At 44.4% G+C, this 18023-nt stretch overlaps 1 protein-coding gene across 1 annotated transcript; it reads right to left on the bottom strand.

The window, feature by feature from the left end:
• Positions 1–2977: 2977 nt before the first annotated feature.
• On the bottom strand, positions 2978–5357 carry fjx1 (four-jointed box kinase 1). Its single transcript, XM_083666645.1, has one exon. It carries the CDS (start codon positions 5009–5011, stop codon positions 3719–3721), a length of 1293 nt encoding a protein of 430 aa, XP_083522771.1. The 5' UTR covers positions 5012–5357; the 3' UTR covers positions 2978–3718.
• Positions 5358–18023: the final 12666 nt, after the last annotated feature.

Here is an 18023-nt window from a genome sequence, read left to right as displayed (position 1 = left end):
TATGCAGGTTAATCTTTATCTTTATTTATTTCATTACAAACTGTAACTGAGATATAAAATATAGTACAGTTTAAATAAACTCTGATATCTCTGAGCTACATTAGGCCCAAAAAAAAAAATCCCTCTTATACCAAACATGCATCTCTAACTTCCTTCCTGTGTGTCTTCCTACATCTTCCTCTGCACTGATGGCCTCCCATAGGAACCCCAGGGGGATTGACCCGATCCCTGCATCCCTGGTTCTGAACCAGGCACATTGCCAGCTAGCCTGCTACCACAGGCCAGGGCCCCAGTCCTCTGCTCCTCCTCTAACTCTCCTCCTGCTGTGGCCTGTGGCCAGTGGGCTGTGACTAAGTGACTCTCCCTCTAGTATGCACCACGTTTCATAATGAAAATCACAGGAAGTGCACTGACTGTGCAGCCATGAAAGAATGCCAGTTATGTCCGTCCACTGGTCCACGCGGCACACATGGCAACCCCTCTGAGAGTAAGGCAGTCTTGGCCAGTCAGTCAGTTAGTTCCATTGGATCTGGCAACCTAGACCCAGCTGTTGCTCTGTGTGTTGTGTTGGTTTTTGTGGTTGCTATTTACATGACTTGACAATCACAAGTAAGGCTTTCTTTCCCAATAAACAATTACTTTTACTTTAGGTATCAGTTTTGGATTAATATTTCAAAGCAAATATTCTTGTTTTAAAAAAAAAATTGAAATCCTAGCCTTTTGCTGTTTATTTTTGTAGGCACTATTTACACTGGGCTGCCATTCAAACAATGACACTTTATTAAAAACTAATATTATTTTTCTATTTGAAGATTTGCTTTGCAATCATATTTTAAAGCAATAAGGACAATGATCACAAGACCTTAATATTTGAACCAAAACAGGAATGTGGTGCCCTCATACAAATATATGAAATAGAACAAATATTGAACAAATAAGTGAAAACCTCACCACCGACAGCTGAGCTAAAGTACACAGCTGTGTCTCCCCCAGCTTGTGGGAATCTGGCTTGTCGAGAATGTGTGTGTGTGTGTGTTTATTTGAGAGAGAGAGTGCCTACGTGGAGATCCACCCTGGCCTCCTCAGGAATGTCTGCAATGTAGTAGCCACCAGACTGTTAAACCAGTGTGAGAGGATCTGTACGTTTACCTGGAGGCTGGAGCTTGGCTGAGGCCTGCTGTGCTGTGAGCCCCGCTGGCCCACTGACACTGATAACAACCAGAGCATGAATAGGAATAGGCCCAGTGAACGGCCATAGAGGCCTGGCCCCTGAACAGCTAACTAACACACATCCAGATGTATTGGAAAGAAACCTCTGGCCTTTAGCTGTGGCCAATGAGAAGTTGCGGTAATGAGGCCATGTCGCATAGGGGGGCTTGGAGAGTTCATAGCCTCAGGGAGAATGGTGGGGAGGAGGGGGTGGGTGGGTTGAATTTTGTGAGGTTTGCGGCGAGTCGACACAAGCCAGACAGAGAGTAAAAGGGGAACACATGCGAGCGGTTAGGAACGGCTTTGATATCCACCGCCAATGTGATTACAACTGACATGAGCCCTAGTAAAACGCAAGAAAGGGGTTTCTGGTACAAAGAATATACATAAAACAACTAATTAAGAAAATAACACGTTCATTTTCCATTTAGCTAACAACTGGAGACAGATGCAAGGCAGGGAGGGGTGTGGTAGACTGAGGGAATGAGGGAGGGGTGCAAGTCTAGTTTAGGCATGCAGACCTCGGCTTAGCATTGTTTTTAATCCCTGGTGTCTGCAGCCTGTCGTAAATCTCCTGGAGTGTTCAGCATCGACAGATACGCCTTAGAGCAAGATCCCCAGCTGCAAACACAACCCCCACCCTCTTCCCCTCACCCTCCCCACACACACCCCTCGTCCTCCCCCCACCCCAACCCCTGTTAAAATGACCCGCTATCCCCTCCACAGCAGTCAGTGCACGTATTGATCCCCAAGTCCCTATTACGGAAGCAGAAGGCGGCTAGCCTTGCTAAAGCCTCCAGCTTCACCTGCTCAAACCCCGGCTGCGTTTCGAACACTAAGCACTACCTAATGTGAGAAACACAGAGCAATGAGACAGACACACGTAGTATACACCATGGGGTTGTGTTCTTGTATATGTCAGGATAAGGCACTTCATATTGCCTAAACCCCCTCATTGGGCCCTGAAGCTAGCTATCATAAAGGTGTAAAAGAAACCAGATGAGATGAGGGGTAGAGGGATGACTGGAAACCATTAGACCTTCAAACGTTTATCACCGACATCCCCTGCAATGTACCCCAAGCCTTTGATAGAGGAGATCAGAGGCAATACCGTCCTGGAACTAATGAGAAAAATACCCTTTTAGTTTGTGAAATTAAATAAATGCTCTAAGTTCTGTGATGTGACAGTGATGTGCCTCTTAAGCAATAACAACTGGCCTCAGGTTAAGGGGTGGACATGTTGCATAATGTGGTCAGATTCCTTGTCCAACAATAAAATGGATTGAGTATTCAATAACCTTTCTAGTTTTCCACACAAAGTATGTCTAATAGACAACTGAAGTCAGTGACTGTATTTCTTTTCCCCTGACAAAATTCAATGTTAATAACTGAAATAACTATATTCTACATACTTTATAACTTTGATGTGTTTTAACAGGATGTCTAAATAAGTCAGTATTGGTTTGGAGATTATGTGCTTAGGGAGAGATTGAATAGGGGCTGGAGCTTTCTGCTGAGGCCCTGCTGCATGACAGAGAGAAGGCCCAGAGTTCCTGGGTAACAGGGTATGAGGGCCTGGCATTTCCACTGCACAATGGGTGCAGTGTAGTGGACAAGGACAGAACCTTTTATGAAATCCCCCAGGGCTGCTCAGACGCCATACAAATATTTGACCCACCATTGTGACCGTTTGAGATGGTTTGAACAAGAAACACATGGTCTGACAAGGGATAACTTAAATTACAATATATTTAGCAAAATTGACAGGAGGACTGGAATGTTACAATGCACATTAAATTAGTGGAGCGGGATTGCAAATTTCAAAAACAGTTTCAACAGATACAGTATTCACAATGTCCTTACAACATGTACAACAAATATGTCTGAGTCATAACATTAAGGCTTAAGAGACAATCATAAGACAACCAAATAAATGAATGACATTTGATGGAACAATATAGGCTATCCTCTATAAAAGGAGTGAGAGAGGTGACAATTACTACATCATAAATGCATGTGCCAACAAATAGGCCTACTGAACTATTTGGGACTAAACTTGTGTTAAGGCTTGGTTCTCCTCAGGAGTTTGTTATGAAGACAGTTCTACACAACACATCCTGTGCAAACAGACGATACAAAGTGGTTGATGTTACCCTCTTGACAGCTCAAGAGATATTTGTTCCTATTTAGCGCAACAACTGTGTATCAAACTGAAGAGATATTGAAGGCTGACAATTAAATAGACAAACATACGCATCTCATTACGTTACTCTATTCAGCTTTGAGGCTCGGTGATGACAAACTATGGCATATCCTGCACGAAGCCTTAGATACAAACGTCAGTTATTCAGTCCAGATATAAAGTAGGCAAAACATTGTATTCACAAGAGGTAGTTCATCGTGATATTCAAAATTGACGCGCGTCAATCTAGCTCAGGTGTGTGTATCAGATTAGGAGCACGGGCTATTCTCTGGACTACCTCGAAATGAGAGGAATCACATTAAACGCTCACAGCTGACTGTACTTCCCCTTGCAATGTAATATGTGTTTGTAAATGCTGTCTATTCGGCTCTGTAGTACTCCAGCATGTTCCTCGGAGAGAAAACCTAATTCCGTAGACAATGGTTCACTGTCACGGTAGAGCTCGCGCAACTGTGTCCTCGCGTCCCTGCGCCGGTGCAGCTCAATCACGCGGTGCGCTGTCCTCTTTCTGAACACACACACGGAGCCAAGCACGGTACTGTGGTATTTCTCCCACATATCCAGCACCCGGTAACCATGCACAAGTCCTGCCTCGTTATCAATGAAAACCAGGTCGCCGCGAGGCGTTTTGAGTAGGTTATTGGTGTCCCTCTCCATCACGCGGGAGTCCCACTGCAGACTAAATAGGTTGCTAACGAGCCTGTCGAAGTTAGCAGTCAGATAGTCAAATATGATCAGGTCGGACCACTGCATTAGCTCAAGCAGCTCCGCCATCGTCTTGTTCCCCAGTCCCCCCTGCAGAGGATGGAGCCCCTTGCTCTCCTGTCTGAGCGGCGCAGGTGTGACAACCCCGGTGAGGTTGGCGACCCATTCGGTGAGTGATACCACCGCCCGCTCACCCCACTGTAAACTGTCTATCCTCCTCCTCACAGACGACCACTGTTCACTGTCAACATTCAACTGTGCGAGGATGAGTGGCGGCAGGTTTGTAATACCGAGCAAACTAGCCAGGTAATACGTCAAAGTTTCCCCCTGCACCTGGTCCGCGTTTATTCCATAACGCACACACGCTTTGGTTCCGTCAGAGAAAGTGGCGAGCTGGTTTGAAATCCTGCCGCAGCCAGGCTGCAATCTGACTATCCGGTGTCCCCGGGCTCTGTCTTGCCATGCCCGGGCATGCTCCTCGCTAAAGCCGACGGGGAATTGATCCTCCAGCCATTCACTCCAAAAAATCCCATCCTCAATTAGTGCGCCCAGTTTTTCCGGGCCCTCCCTCAACGCTGACCTCTTGTTATCTACATTCATATGGTAATCTCTGCTTCCTAAAGAGACAGTTTGATCCCCAATAGCAGTAAGGTCACGAACATCCAAACTGCCCCCCAAATACAGTCTTTGTGCCGCGGGAACGGCGAGCAAAGCCCGGAAAGTTTTGGCGGAGAGGTCCGTAGATGGACCAGCGTGAATGGATCCCGTACTCGGTAATTGGAGCCCTCGTTTGTATCGCTCCAGACGGTTTTCCAGCCTGCTCCAGACGTAAAAAACACAGGCACAAGTGCAGAGAAAAAGCAGTGCAAGTAAGTTCGCCGAAACAGCCCTCATGGTAAGCCTACTGACAGCTCCCCTTCCCTTTGTTGCGCCGAGATTACTCCCACAGCTCCAACGACTTTTGGTTCAATTTAAAGCGTTTTTGTGGTATAATAAATAATAATCCAAGTTCCGTTAAACCACAGAGTCGGTGTGTGATGCCTAATATCTGTGCCCCAAACAACAACCCCAAGCCCCACTCACGGGCGGAGTTGGACTGTTTGGTTCACGGATGGGTCCGTTAAACAACGCAGCTTTCATCTCTTCTCCTCTTTTGATGTAACATAATCCTTTCCGCGAATAGGTTATGGCACGTTATCAGTTATCCAACGGATAATCTGTTTTTCAACGTATCTTATTGGTCCCGGCTCTCGCTGCCTGCGTGCGTCCTCATCTCTCTCTCCACTGGGTGCTTGTTCAGTTTGATTTGTGAAGCTTCGGCTCATACAGAGACACTAGGCGGTGGGACACGTGACTCGGGCGGCGAGCTGGTAGGCGTATCGTGGGAAGTGGTGGGTTCTGCTGGCAGCGTTTCTTCATAGCTACACAGCAGAGAAAGTGCACCGATTGAGGTGACGCATCAGGGACACCTGAAGGTGAACGGCTTCCTTCCGAATCAGACTTGTGACACATGCCCGTTGCAGATCCTGCAGGTTTTTTTTTTGGAGAGGTATGGGAATTAAAAAACTATGTTTAGAAAAACACTAATGAGAGTGTTCCAGAGGTCAGGTCCTGAGATACATTTGAGAAAAATCAAGGCTACACTCCCTAAAGGCCTACCAGACAACATTCTGAAAATTGACTAAATATTCTCTCCTTGATATGCTTACTGACTTCCCTTTAACCACTACCTAAGCAATTATAATCAAAACCATATTATGGACTGGCCTTTACTCTCCATTGCACCAACATAATTACAAACACTAACTACTGCAAATTAAACCTCTAATCTTTTTTCAACCATTTAATAACTTCAATATTCTGCACTTAGTTTCACTATTTATCAATCAGTTGTTACGGTTCATGTAATTTTCATTACAAGTCCAGTCGCTGTGATAAGTACTTCTGCTCAATGCAGCTCATTTGGATGGATAAGGATTTACTGCACTGGAATAACACTAGTGCCTATCTCCTAAACCTAATTAAGACTTACAGGGCCACAGAATGAAAAGGTCTCCTTTTTTCTCCACCCTGAGCCTGTTCCCAACGTTTTATTTTTAGAATCCCTGGGCTAATGCAGAAATGTATAACTTCTGAAATACCAATGTACCATGAATTAGTGCATGTGTGTGGAGATACACATTCACATTAAAAAATGGACGTACCATCCCTCAAACCCTTTCTAATGTAAGCCTTACTTTCACAGTCAGTCATCTCTGCGTTCTGAACTTTGGTTCTTAATCAAATTAATTGGGTCATTTTTACAGTGGCATGCTGGCATACCAAATTGCCTGAGTGCAAAAGACACAGCCCCAGACTTGAATACTCAATTACCAGGACAAAAATAGCCAGGGCTCCAGCCATGCTGCTCCAAATGCCTGGAGTCTGGGCTCCAGACTGCTCATCGGTTTGAATGTCCCAACACTCAACTCACATTTACTTAACACAATGCCAAGAGCCAAGACGCGAAAACAAACACATCATGGCTAATACATGTCATGATGTGCTGTCCTCTCAGAACTTTGCCTGGGTGACACGCAGACCAACGTACTGGTCTGGTCACCCTACTTTCCTCACTCTCATTAACTCCCATGTTAAGGGGAAATGTTTTAGCTTCTTTTTTTTTCTGCGGGCAAGCCAATTGATTCTCACATACTTTTCTTTTTGCTTTTGGGCGAGGCATCTCCTTCCTACTCCCTTCGTTGGAGCAAAAAGTGATGAGGCGGTTCTTTTCATTTCATTTATTGAACCTTTATTTATCCAGGTTAGTCTCATTGAGATACATATCTCACATCTCACAATATATTTTGTGAGATATAAGAGAGACCTGGTCCAAGACAGCAGCCAAGGAAAATAATATTTCAGACGATTGACGACGACACACATGCATCACAAAACATTACAGACGCAGACACATTTTACAAACTGGTTACAATCATAACACAATAAAAACAAATTAGACACACCATAAAACAGAGACACCATAAAAAGGTTAGTAATACAGACACGCATACATTGCATTTCACACACAAACGTACGATACAGTCATAAATAAAATCAATCAGTATGTACCACCACAAGAGATTATTGAAAATGACATTCTTCAGTAACATGTACACCAACCAATCTTTTAAACTCCTCCAAGGAAACAAGATCCTGGAGTTTCAAACTAGTCTGGAACGAATTCCAAGACACACAGAGCTGAGTAATTAAAACACTTTTTGCCATGGTCCGTTCTGAGTTGTGGAACTGTTAAAAGTAAGTGAGTGACAGCGAAGCCGATATTTATTTTCTGATTTTATCAAAGAAGAACAAAGATAAAGCGGCAATTTTCCCAGAATGCCCTTGTAGATCAGAGTATACCGATGTTTAAGTCTACATAAAGCCAATGAGGACCAACCAACAGTAGTGTAGAGATCACAATGTGTCAAACGCTTTTTGCTAAAAAGAAACCTCAGGGCTGCATGATAAACAGAATCAAGTGCCTTCAGGGTAGTGCTTGAGGTCTGCATGTAAATGACATCACCATAGTCCAAGACAGACAAGAAGGTGCACCGTACCAGCTCTTTCCTCTTTCCTTTCTTTCCTTAATAATGGAGATACTAATGCAGATTTCCATAGTTTAGGGATTTGATTTGATACTAGTGTCAAGTTGAATATGTGCATTATAGGCACAGCAGTGATGTCTGCTGCCAGCTTCAGAAGATGCGGATATAGTTCATCTGGGCCAGGAGATTTTTTAGAATCAATAGAACTCTGGGCTTTGCGCACCTCAGAAACTAAAAGAACACAGAGAATGGGACCTGAAAGGAGAGTTTGGTGGCCTGGGAATGTTGTTGTTCTGCATTTTATCCTTGTGTAGTGTTCCAGCTTCAGTAAAATGTTGATTAAAAGCATTCAATATGGAAGACTTATCTGTTATGACTTGTGAGACATTTTTTAAAATTTCTGTAAATTTATTAAAATTGAAATACAGAAATATCTTATGTACATAAATATTCAGACCCTTTGCTATGACACTCTTAAAATGAGCCAAAATGCAAAAATGTCATCAACAAATCACTCAATAAGTTGAATTGAGTCCATCTTAATGCAAGAATAATAGTTCATTTCATTTTGGAATAAATATCTTTGTTTTTATAGGGTCTCTGATTTGCATAGGAATCAATTACACACTGTGTGGATCAGGTTGTCATTGCAAACTGACATTTCTAAAAACCTGCTTTTGCTTTGTCATTCTGGGGTATTGTGTGTGGATTGATGGCAAATTATTTTAATTTAATCCATTTTAAATTGAGTCTGTAACACAACAAAATGTGGAAAAAGTGAAGGTGTATGAATACTTTCCAAAGGCACTGTATATGCTGAGTTGCACATTGTCTCAATGAAAATAGAAAGGTAGCTCGACTGGCCGTTTCAGATGGCACCGTTTCATACCTTTTTTTTTGCACATGAAACAGTCCGCTGAAGCATACATGACCTCATCAAATCAAAATGGCATCACGAAGATGTATTTTTGGGTTAAGAGGAGAAATGTGTAGTGGTAGTGGAAAGGAGATATTTTTTGAGTAATGGGACGCACATATCAATGTTGTAAATAAAGCTGATTTGGCTTTGTCCAGGGAGACACCTTTTCAGGAGTTTAGCAGAGTACATATCGTCATTCTATTTGTATGCATAAATATGATATACCAGAGTTTCCCCACTCTGAGAGTATCAGAATCAACCAATGGGAAGCTATACGCAAATAACTTAACTCGGAAGTTCTGAGTTTAAGAGAACACATGAATGCCTAATTAGTCTGTTGGCATGGCTGTGGGAAGGGACTAAGCTAGTGAACAATATCGGGTCAATCATAACACTCTGATTTAGCCTAATTTCCTATGTCCTGTATTGTTTACTGATCTGGGTTGTATTGATTGGCTTGATGCCCCACTTTCACCTCTCCAACCCTTGCAGATCAATGACAACCAGGCAAGGATTAAACCTAGGAAATGTTGAAAGTTGAAAGTGCAGTGTTGGAATTCCAATCGTCTGGTGAGTGTGTTGCTTTTAAGAGGCTGGGGTACCCCCCCCCCCCCCCCCCACACACACACACACACACAGTAATGACTGCTTTAGTATCTGCAGCAGTGTTTTGTGTCCCCTTCGTCCAGCACAAGTGCAGGCGCGTTCACATATCAAGCCTATCGGTTTCCTGCCATGTGTTATCTCCAGGTCAGCATGCCTCTGAGCCCCCTGCCTTCTGCATTCCTCTCGCACTTTCCTCGTAAAAACGCCAAACCCCCAGGAGGGCCGTAACACAGGCCTGGGCTGCTCTCCTCCAATCACGGCTCGCCGTGTTTCGCTGCGGCCGTGACACGCGAGAACCCACACGTCTGTCATTCTGTCTGCAGCGTCGCTCCCGGGACACCGTACACCACGACCCCGGCCGATGGCCAGACCACAGCTGTGATGGAGGCTCAGGTTCTCTGTGGTGTCTGTCTGCCACAGAGGGACGGACGGATGGATGGAGGGATGGAGGGAGGGAGGGAGAGAGAGAGGGAGGGAGAGGTAGACAGACAGACAAAAGGAGGAGAAAGCACACCAGGCTGTTGTCACTTCTCTCTCTAAGGTTAGCCCATGCTGAGCCATAACTCAAGGCCTCCCAGCACTCTCGTTTGGAGGCTGAATAATGAATGTGTAGGCCGTTCATTAGAGCTGAAAGCTGCGATCATTTCACTGGGCCTGACAATTACTCACACTCTGGGAATTGAGGATAGGGTGGGGAGATATCCTCTGGAAAGAATTATGTGTGCATGTGTGTGATGATGATGATGATGATCCTGCACCTGCTGTGTGTGTGTGTGTGTGTGTGTGTGTGTGTGTGTGTGTGTGTGTGTGTGTGTGTGTGTGTGTGTGTGTGTGTGTGTGTGTGAGTGAGAGTGAGTGAGAGTTAGGGGGAGGGAGGTGAGAATGATTATGTGAGAGAGATGTATAAGGGGGAGAGCATGTATGGGTCATAGATGGAAGATAACATGCGTCTGACAGACTCTTTATGCAAAGGAGAACCGTGTGTGTGTGTGTGTGTGTGTGTGTGTGTGTGTGTGTGTGTGTGTGTGTGTGTGTGTGTGTGTGTGAGAGAGAGAGAGAGAGACGGAGTTGGGTGGAACAAGTTAGGTGGTGGGGGATGGAGGCTGGTATGATGGATTAAGTATTCTTGTTGTGTATCCTGAATTAATACCTGCCTTGCATTCAGAAAATCAGGAAGTTGCCATCTGCTCAGATTTCCTTCTTTTCCTTTTCCTTCTACCTCTACTCTTCCTCCCTTGATAGAATCAGGCTGTAGCCAAGTGGCAGTAGAATCAAGGATGCTGTGTCTTAAAATAGACACTGCAACTAGCTAGCTAGCTCGCTAAACAGACAGACTGCATTAATAAGGTGACAGGTAACTGCTGGTGACAGGATGTGGAGCAGGTTTTTGTGAGGTGATGCTTAGGGGAAGATGACAACTTGTCAACACATGTCAAGTCGACTCACAAAGGCTCACAATTTGGCTCATTTACACTTATATTTACATTTTAGACATTTAGCAGACACCTTTATCCAAAGTGACTTACAACAAGTACATTTGTCTAAGTAAGTGAATCATCTATACATCAGTCATCATAAGAAAAACAAATCTATGCTACGACCAGGGGCCATTGGCAGTCACAATGCTAGAAGAAGGAAGAATTGCTTTTTTGTTTTTAATTATTTTTTAATTGTTATTTACAGCAGAGAAACCATACAGGGGGTAGTGGGGATGAAGAGGTCTTTAGGAGGGCCAGTCAAGATGTAGCCTGAATAGATGGGTCTTCAAACTACAGCGGAAGATAGGTAGCTCACTGACAAAACGTTTCAGTGGATATGCTTTTCATCTTGGCTAAGGATGACACAGTTGCTTTGAATGTCATGTTTCCCCCTCAACATCTCAAAACTGTGAGTGTATATTTTATTCAGGGCCAAATCATATATATATGGCAGAAAAGCCAGAGACCTCCAGTGCCAGCTAAACACAAAGCCAGGACCAGGAGGCACCAAGCATAAAACCTTGCCTTTACAGAGGCAAGCGGAGGCTGATGCCACAGCTGAAAACCTGCTGCTGGGACCTACATGGGCACAGCACAGCACACAGCCCGGAAATCTGTGCTTACCTCTTTTTCAATATTCACTGCAATTTTATTAGCCTGCCGTTGCTAATTTCCTGAGCCCCCTTGGTCCTCCCTGATAAGCGGCCCCATGGTTTTCAGAAATGATTAATGCCGCTCCGCCTTGGCACGGAACCCCTCTTCACTCACCCCGGGTAATTGCTCTCTCAGCCATGGAGAAAAAGGGAACGACTGGCCCGTTTGATGTACAGTAACTCCACTTGTCTTCATCTGGTTTCCATGTGGCAGTTGAAGGGGGGGGGGGGGCATTTTGTGTCTGTGTGCCTCCCCCAGCCCTGTTCCATCTCCCTCTCTGAAACAGTGGAGCCTTAAAATGCAACAGTGTGAGGGATGTGAGACCCTCTGATGAGGAGGGAACTGAGAGGGGGTGGAGGTGTGTGGGTGTGGGGTGGGGGGGGGGTGCACTGTCTAGCAACTCGATTAAGGAATCACTGTCCAATCTCCAGGATTACACCCACTGACCTGCCACACCAAATCCCCTATTAAATAATTCAAAGAATATAATTCGTTCAGATACCTCTCTACTAACTGGCTTATTGACTCCCGCATGCTCAGGGCTTTGTGAAAAGGCCTGCCTTTCAATTGGCTAAAAGGGGGGACCTTAACCGCGTCATCTGATTCAGACGTACAGTTCTTATGTGGGTCACATGGTCGGTTAACAAACAATGTTTGGTCTGAAGGTATGCTCCGCTAGACGAGCTCAATAAAAGCCCTGAGCTTTATGTGCACACGGCCTAGAACACTCATCTTACTCCAGGGGGCTGCTGCTTACATACCCTTCCTTAACCCCCTGACACACACACACACACACACACACACACACTACAACACACACACACACACACACACACACACACACACACACACACACACACACACACACACACACACACTACAACACATACACTCTCCACCCACCCTACCCAGATCTTTCAAACCATGTCAACCCACCACTAATGAAAAGCCTGCACTGAGAGGCCTATGGACATGCACAAAGAGGAGAGAGAACTGGGCCAGCGCTGTCAAACTATGGACGTCAGTCCAGCTGTGCATATCCTGCCTCTGAAGGCGCTGTTTTTTTTTAGGGGAAAACCACATCTCTCTTGAGCAAAGACCCTGCTACTAAGCCATCCTGATTCACTAATGTCATCCCTCTCGCTCCCTCCCTCCCTCTTTCTCTCTGTGTGTGCTCAGGGTAACCTCTGTGTTGTGTGTGGTACTCACAGATTCACTGTGGTTAACCACTAGGCCCTGGGGATCGGGCAGTTTTGTATTGTGTGTGCTAACTTGGAGTCACAAAGCTCATAGGACGAAGTCTGTTGCTGCTCTCCAATTGGCTTAACTTTCAGATTAAATTCTGATTTCGGGGGACTGAAGCTGTTGAATATACAGTATTATATCCATTTGCTACTGCATACGTTTTCCTTTTAAATGCCAAAGCATGTTTGTTTTTGACAATAACAAATATTTTGTGTTGGATTTGCCTCCAAGAATGGCAAAATAATATGCACATTAACTGTATTCTTCAATTCATGCACTTAGGTTGACTGTGAGCTGGCAGCAATGTTCTATTTATTTTGTGCTGAATCTCTGTCCCACTGCATTCCTGGGCAGCGGATTAACCCTTGGCTCTCCTACCACAGAATAACTGGGGGAGGGGGTGAAAGGTCAGGGTCCTGACCCCCTGACCCCCTGGTGGACTGGGACATGGCTGTTGAAGGCACTCTGCTGGGGGGAGGGTAAATATACTGGTCACAGAGGCAGTAAGCAGCAAGTCTCATTCTAAAACAGACAGATGGTAAGCATGGCCGTAACCAGGTCACATACATATCCATTCTAGGGGTTCAGGAAAAATCCTTCCCAGGAATTTCTTCTTCCAGCTCAACAGCTAGAAACTGCATTTTGGCGCACTCTGAACTGAATGGGTCGCTTTTTTTTTGCCCCTCCCCCAAAAAACAACAATAATAATAATATTAATCATTTGATAGATTTGATCAGAATTCAATAACTTTATTTGTTTGGTTCCTTGAGCGTCTCTCTCCCTCTCTGCCTTCCCACACCCAGTGCTCCTATTTGCAGACGCCCCTCCACTGACCTGGCAAGGCACTCCCTCCACTAGATTGCACGTCCATGTGTTTCATGTTTCCCTCACAAATCCGCAGGTTGTCTACTACATCTAAGTATACAAGCAAGCATGTATACGCTTAAATACATTACCAAAACATATATGCTTAAAACCCTGAAATTATACATTTAATTACTGGCAGGGAAACACAGCTGCGCTGTTTGTGGGACCAGGTGAAAGTGCAGGGCAGCGAGAGCAAGAGAGAGCGATACATGTGCTCATTACTATGATAAAGCAAATTGCAAGAATTTACTATTATTTATCACATTTGCAACCGGATTATTGAAATTATGACTAAAAAATGTGGGTGTCCTCTATGGTAGTTATGGCCCTGGCAGTAAGATAAACAGGCATGGAAGACCTACTCAGAGAGGGTGCATCAATTGGTCTGATGCAAATGTAACCAGACCACATATATTGCAGTACAGTGAGGGAGTTTTTTTAATTAATTTTTTTACTTTACATATATATTGTGTATGCTTGGCACAGTGGATCCAAACTAGGAATAATCTCTTACTTTGATCTCTTAAAGGGATGGTTTGGGATTTTTTTTACCATATCTATGTATTCTACTTACCAGCAGTGCTGTTGATTGATGGGTACTATTTTGGAACCTGTCTGTGCTGTCATTCATATTGAGCACCCTTACAAGATAGCATGTTCCTCCTGCGCCACAATGCTGTTGCAAGTACAAGGGACTACTACTAACTAGACCACTTCACCCTCACTACCCCCCCTTATACTAACCCTAACCCCAACCCCAGAGACCTCTTCACCCTCACTACCCCCCCTTATACTAACCCTAACCCCAACCCCAGAGACCTCTTCACCCTCACTACCCCCCCTTATACTAACCCTAACCCCAACCCCAGAGACCTCATCACCCTCACTACCCCCCCTTATACTAACCCTAACCCCAACCCCAGAGACCACTTCACCCTCACTACCCCCCCTTATACTAACCCTAACCCCAACCCCAGAGACCTCTTCACCCTCACTACCCCCCCTTATACTAACCCTAACCCCAACCCCAGAGACCTCATCACCCCCGCTACGCCCCTGTACAAGTTCTCTCCTGCTAATAAAATAAATTAATGAAAAAAAAGAAACAAAATAGCCTACTGGCATTACGACTGCCAATGGCCCCTGGTGTGAGCATTGATTACTTCTTATGATGACTGTTGGATAGATGATTCACTTACTTAAACAAATGTATTGTTGTAAGTCGCTTTGGATAAAGGCGTAAATGTCAATGTAAATGTAATGTAACTTCAGTATTGCCAAAAGTCTCGTCAAGACGCCATCTTCCATTGACAATGAATGGCCACTGGTTATTCTGTAGGGTTGTGTCGCCCCATACATAGCTTGAGGGTAGCTCCAACGTATCGCTCCATATCTGCTGTGCGGAGGGACAAAGTAAAAAAAAGTCCCACCACAAAGTAATGGATTGAACATTAATTTGATTTGAAAGTGATGGTATTAAAAATCGAATAAGCTTCGAACTGTGCTATGCATTAATCATCAGTCTAGTTTTTTCATTTCTATAAAACAATGAAAAGGGGCTACAGGTACTGTATGTGTGTCAGCCATTTAAACCCAAGAGGATTCACAACACCACAGCCTTTATAATTGACTGTATTTCACTGGATGTCGGCCATAAACCTGAGGGTCCATCATTTATGACCTCGGCCTTGTGGAAGCATGCATCTCCATAGGCCTTGATGTTGAGTGTGTTTTTCCTCACCGTGCCTCACTTTGTGCCTGTGGGTTCTAATGTGGCGGATACACTATCGCCTCTGATAGATTTGTGTCCCCGGGGACTGGCTTGTATCACTGTTGGCTGTCAGCACATACATTATGCTGTTTAAGCGAGAATGATCACCGCCATTACCAACAAAGAAGACCCAATTCAATTATTCAGCATGGTGGGTAGTGGCAGCAGACCGTCGCTGATAGATAGTCAGGAGCAGTGATCAAACACACCCCCCCCCCAGCTCAGTAGGTGTGTGTGTGTGTGTGTGGGGGGGGATTTAAATAATATAACCGGATCAAAAGGACCAGTAACAGTATGGTGGCCTCTTCCAGCCCACTGCTCACATTTCTCCCCTTCTTTGTGTAATAGACATCTTGATTGATTATAGCTTAGCTGGCGAAATGGCAAATCAATGGTTTCCATTGCAGAGAGAACTGGAAACATTGGAATGAATTTCATACATAGAGAAGTAGTAGTAAAGAGTAGTTTTCCTTAATTTGCAGTGATCATTGCAAAGTGGACAGGTTTAAATAACTACTTTTTGCACTTCCCCAGTACAGTATTTTTTACACCTTTACTTTGTTTTTAGATCAATGCAAGTAAAGTAAAGGAGACAGGGAGAGGAAGAGGAAGCCACCCTAGACTGATACACACCTTGTGGAGCTCTTTGCTGACTTTGAGGCTATATTGAGGCTATGATGCCCCCTAGAGGCTCTTAGTGGTAACAGAGGGAACAGGACCAACCTGCCTTCTCTAAGCCTTTGTCTAAATACCACATCAATCCCAAGGACTAATAACTCAATTTCATGAATATTAATTGACAATTTTGCTGATAATGGCCAACTTTTCAAACAAGCTCTCATCTTAAGCTCTCATGAGTAGGACAAAAAAACAAGAAAAACAATGACCTATCATATAGTGCCGACTTGCTGTTCCCATAATTCAGTCCTGAAGGGTCCTACAAATCAAAGTAATTCTCATCCATTGTCATAGATATCCCTTATGGTACATTATCATGGTTTCACTGCAATCACTTGGATCACACACTACTGCAATCGTATCGCAGTAATAGACTACTGTTTAATAACTCATGTTGGGAGCGCCAATCAATAAATGATTTGATGTTTCAAAATTGATTCATTTTATGACACCTTTCTTCGTGAGGAAGAAGACATATCTACACTCATACATTCTTCAACAGCAGTCAGCTTCTTTGAGCTCCGTCTGTGACTGTGCCATAGATCCACCAACGATTCTGTTATTATTCCCTCTGGGATCCCACAATGCACCACAACCCATGCTCACTCCCACAGGGCCTGCTTTAGTGTAAAATAAGACACAAAAAGGAGTGAAGGCAGCAGTACACCATTCCATTCGCTCGATTCTTTCTCATTCCATTATCTCTATTCTTTCCACCACCCTTCTCTACCCCCCCCCCCCCCCCCCTCACGCCCTTCTCTCTCATGCTCTCATCTCTACCCCTCACGCCCTTCTCTCTCATGCTCTCATCACTAACACCCCCCCCCCCCCCCCCGAGTACCTGTGAAGGGGATAATGATGTGCTGCCTGTGGGCTGAGGCCGATCAAGGTGATGCTGTCTCAGCTCATCTCTGAGCTGCTGCATATGAGACACAACTCCTTCATCGTGGTGTCAGCTAACCTCTCCCCAACCGCTTCTGGTTGATGTCGATGTCTGGTTGAATACCTATCCAAGCATCCTGTTCTCTCATTCCAATAAGGAGCTCATTGTGTCCACACAGAGCTTTCATTGAATTATTGTCAGAGTCTCCATCCACTGATTAAACTTGTGTTATCGTGCCAAAACAATTATTCCTGAACCCCATAGAGCCCATATGTCTGTCCTCTCCAACTTGCCAGAAATGTTTAAAGGTAAAGGTAGTGAATTTAGGGGATGTTCATATCTTATCTAGATAGGTTCCCCCTTAGAGAATAGGGTCAAAAAGCATATTTCTATTTGTCTGTACTTGTTCATAGTTAGGTCAGAAACACATAGTCAGAATCAACAACAAAGCAGCCAAGAGGAGTCTGTAGAGACCCATAACCTATAATCAACAGAGTGAAGCCAAACAATGGACCTCTGCTCTGCCAAGGTCATTTGAATCCCACTGAGAGGTTTCAAGGCACACACAAATGCCATATTGCCTTACTATAGAGAGTGTACACAAACCTTCTTTTGCACCGCAGGCAAATTGGCTTAAATCACCAGAACCCAGTGGTTTTGTGTGCACTAGTCGTGTCTGTTTACTGAAGCCTTCCTGGCCCAGGCCAGGCTATTGCTTGCCTTGTGGTCAAGACATTTGCCCACACACTGGGAGAGAGAACAGTTAATGCAGTATCATTCTTAGCCACAAGAGGGTGCTCTGATGACTTAATCGCAATCTCATTTGAGAAAACTCAACTTTGATGTGTCATCTGATGATCTCTTTACTGCACACATTGTCTGAACCAATACAAAGAAGAGATATTTACTGCCATCTAGATCACATAAGTATTCGCCCTCTTGTCTCAGTAACGTGACACATCAGTCCAACGAAGGCCAAAGAAAAAAGAAAAGCAGATAGAGTCAGAGGAACATGGCTAGGTACCGGCAAATTTGGTAGAAATACCCTTTTAATTATGTAATGTAATCTTTGTCGTGGATTGGACTAACTAATCAATTAAAGATATACGTGAGTTGCCAGGCTCACAATAATTAACCACTAAGAGTACATGAAAACAACATTGCCTCAGTTTATTAAGAGCTCTGAGAGAAGCGTGATACAAAGCAAAGTCATACCT

This window comes from Argentina silus, assembly GCF_951799395.1.
Source record: "Argentina silus genome assembly, chromosome: 3".
Taxonomy (NCBI): Eukaryota; Metazoa; Chordata; class Actinopteri; order Argentiniformes; family Argentinidae; genus Argentina; species Argentina silus.
This window is presented reverse-complemented; position numbering and strand designations above follow the sequence as displayed.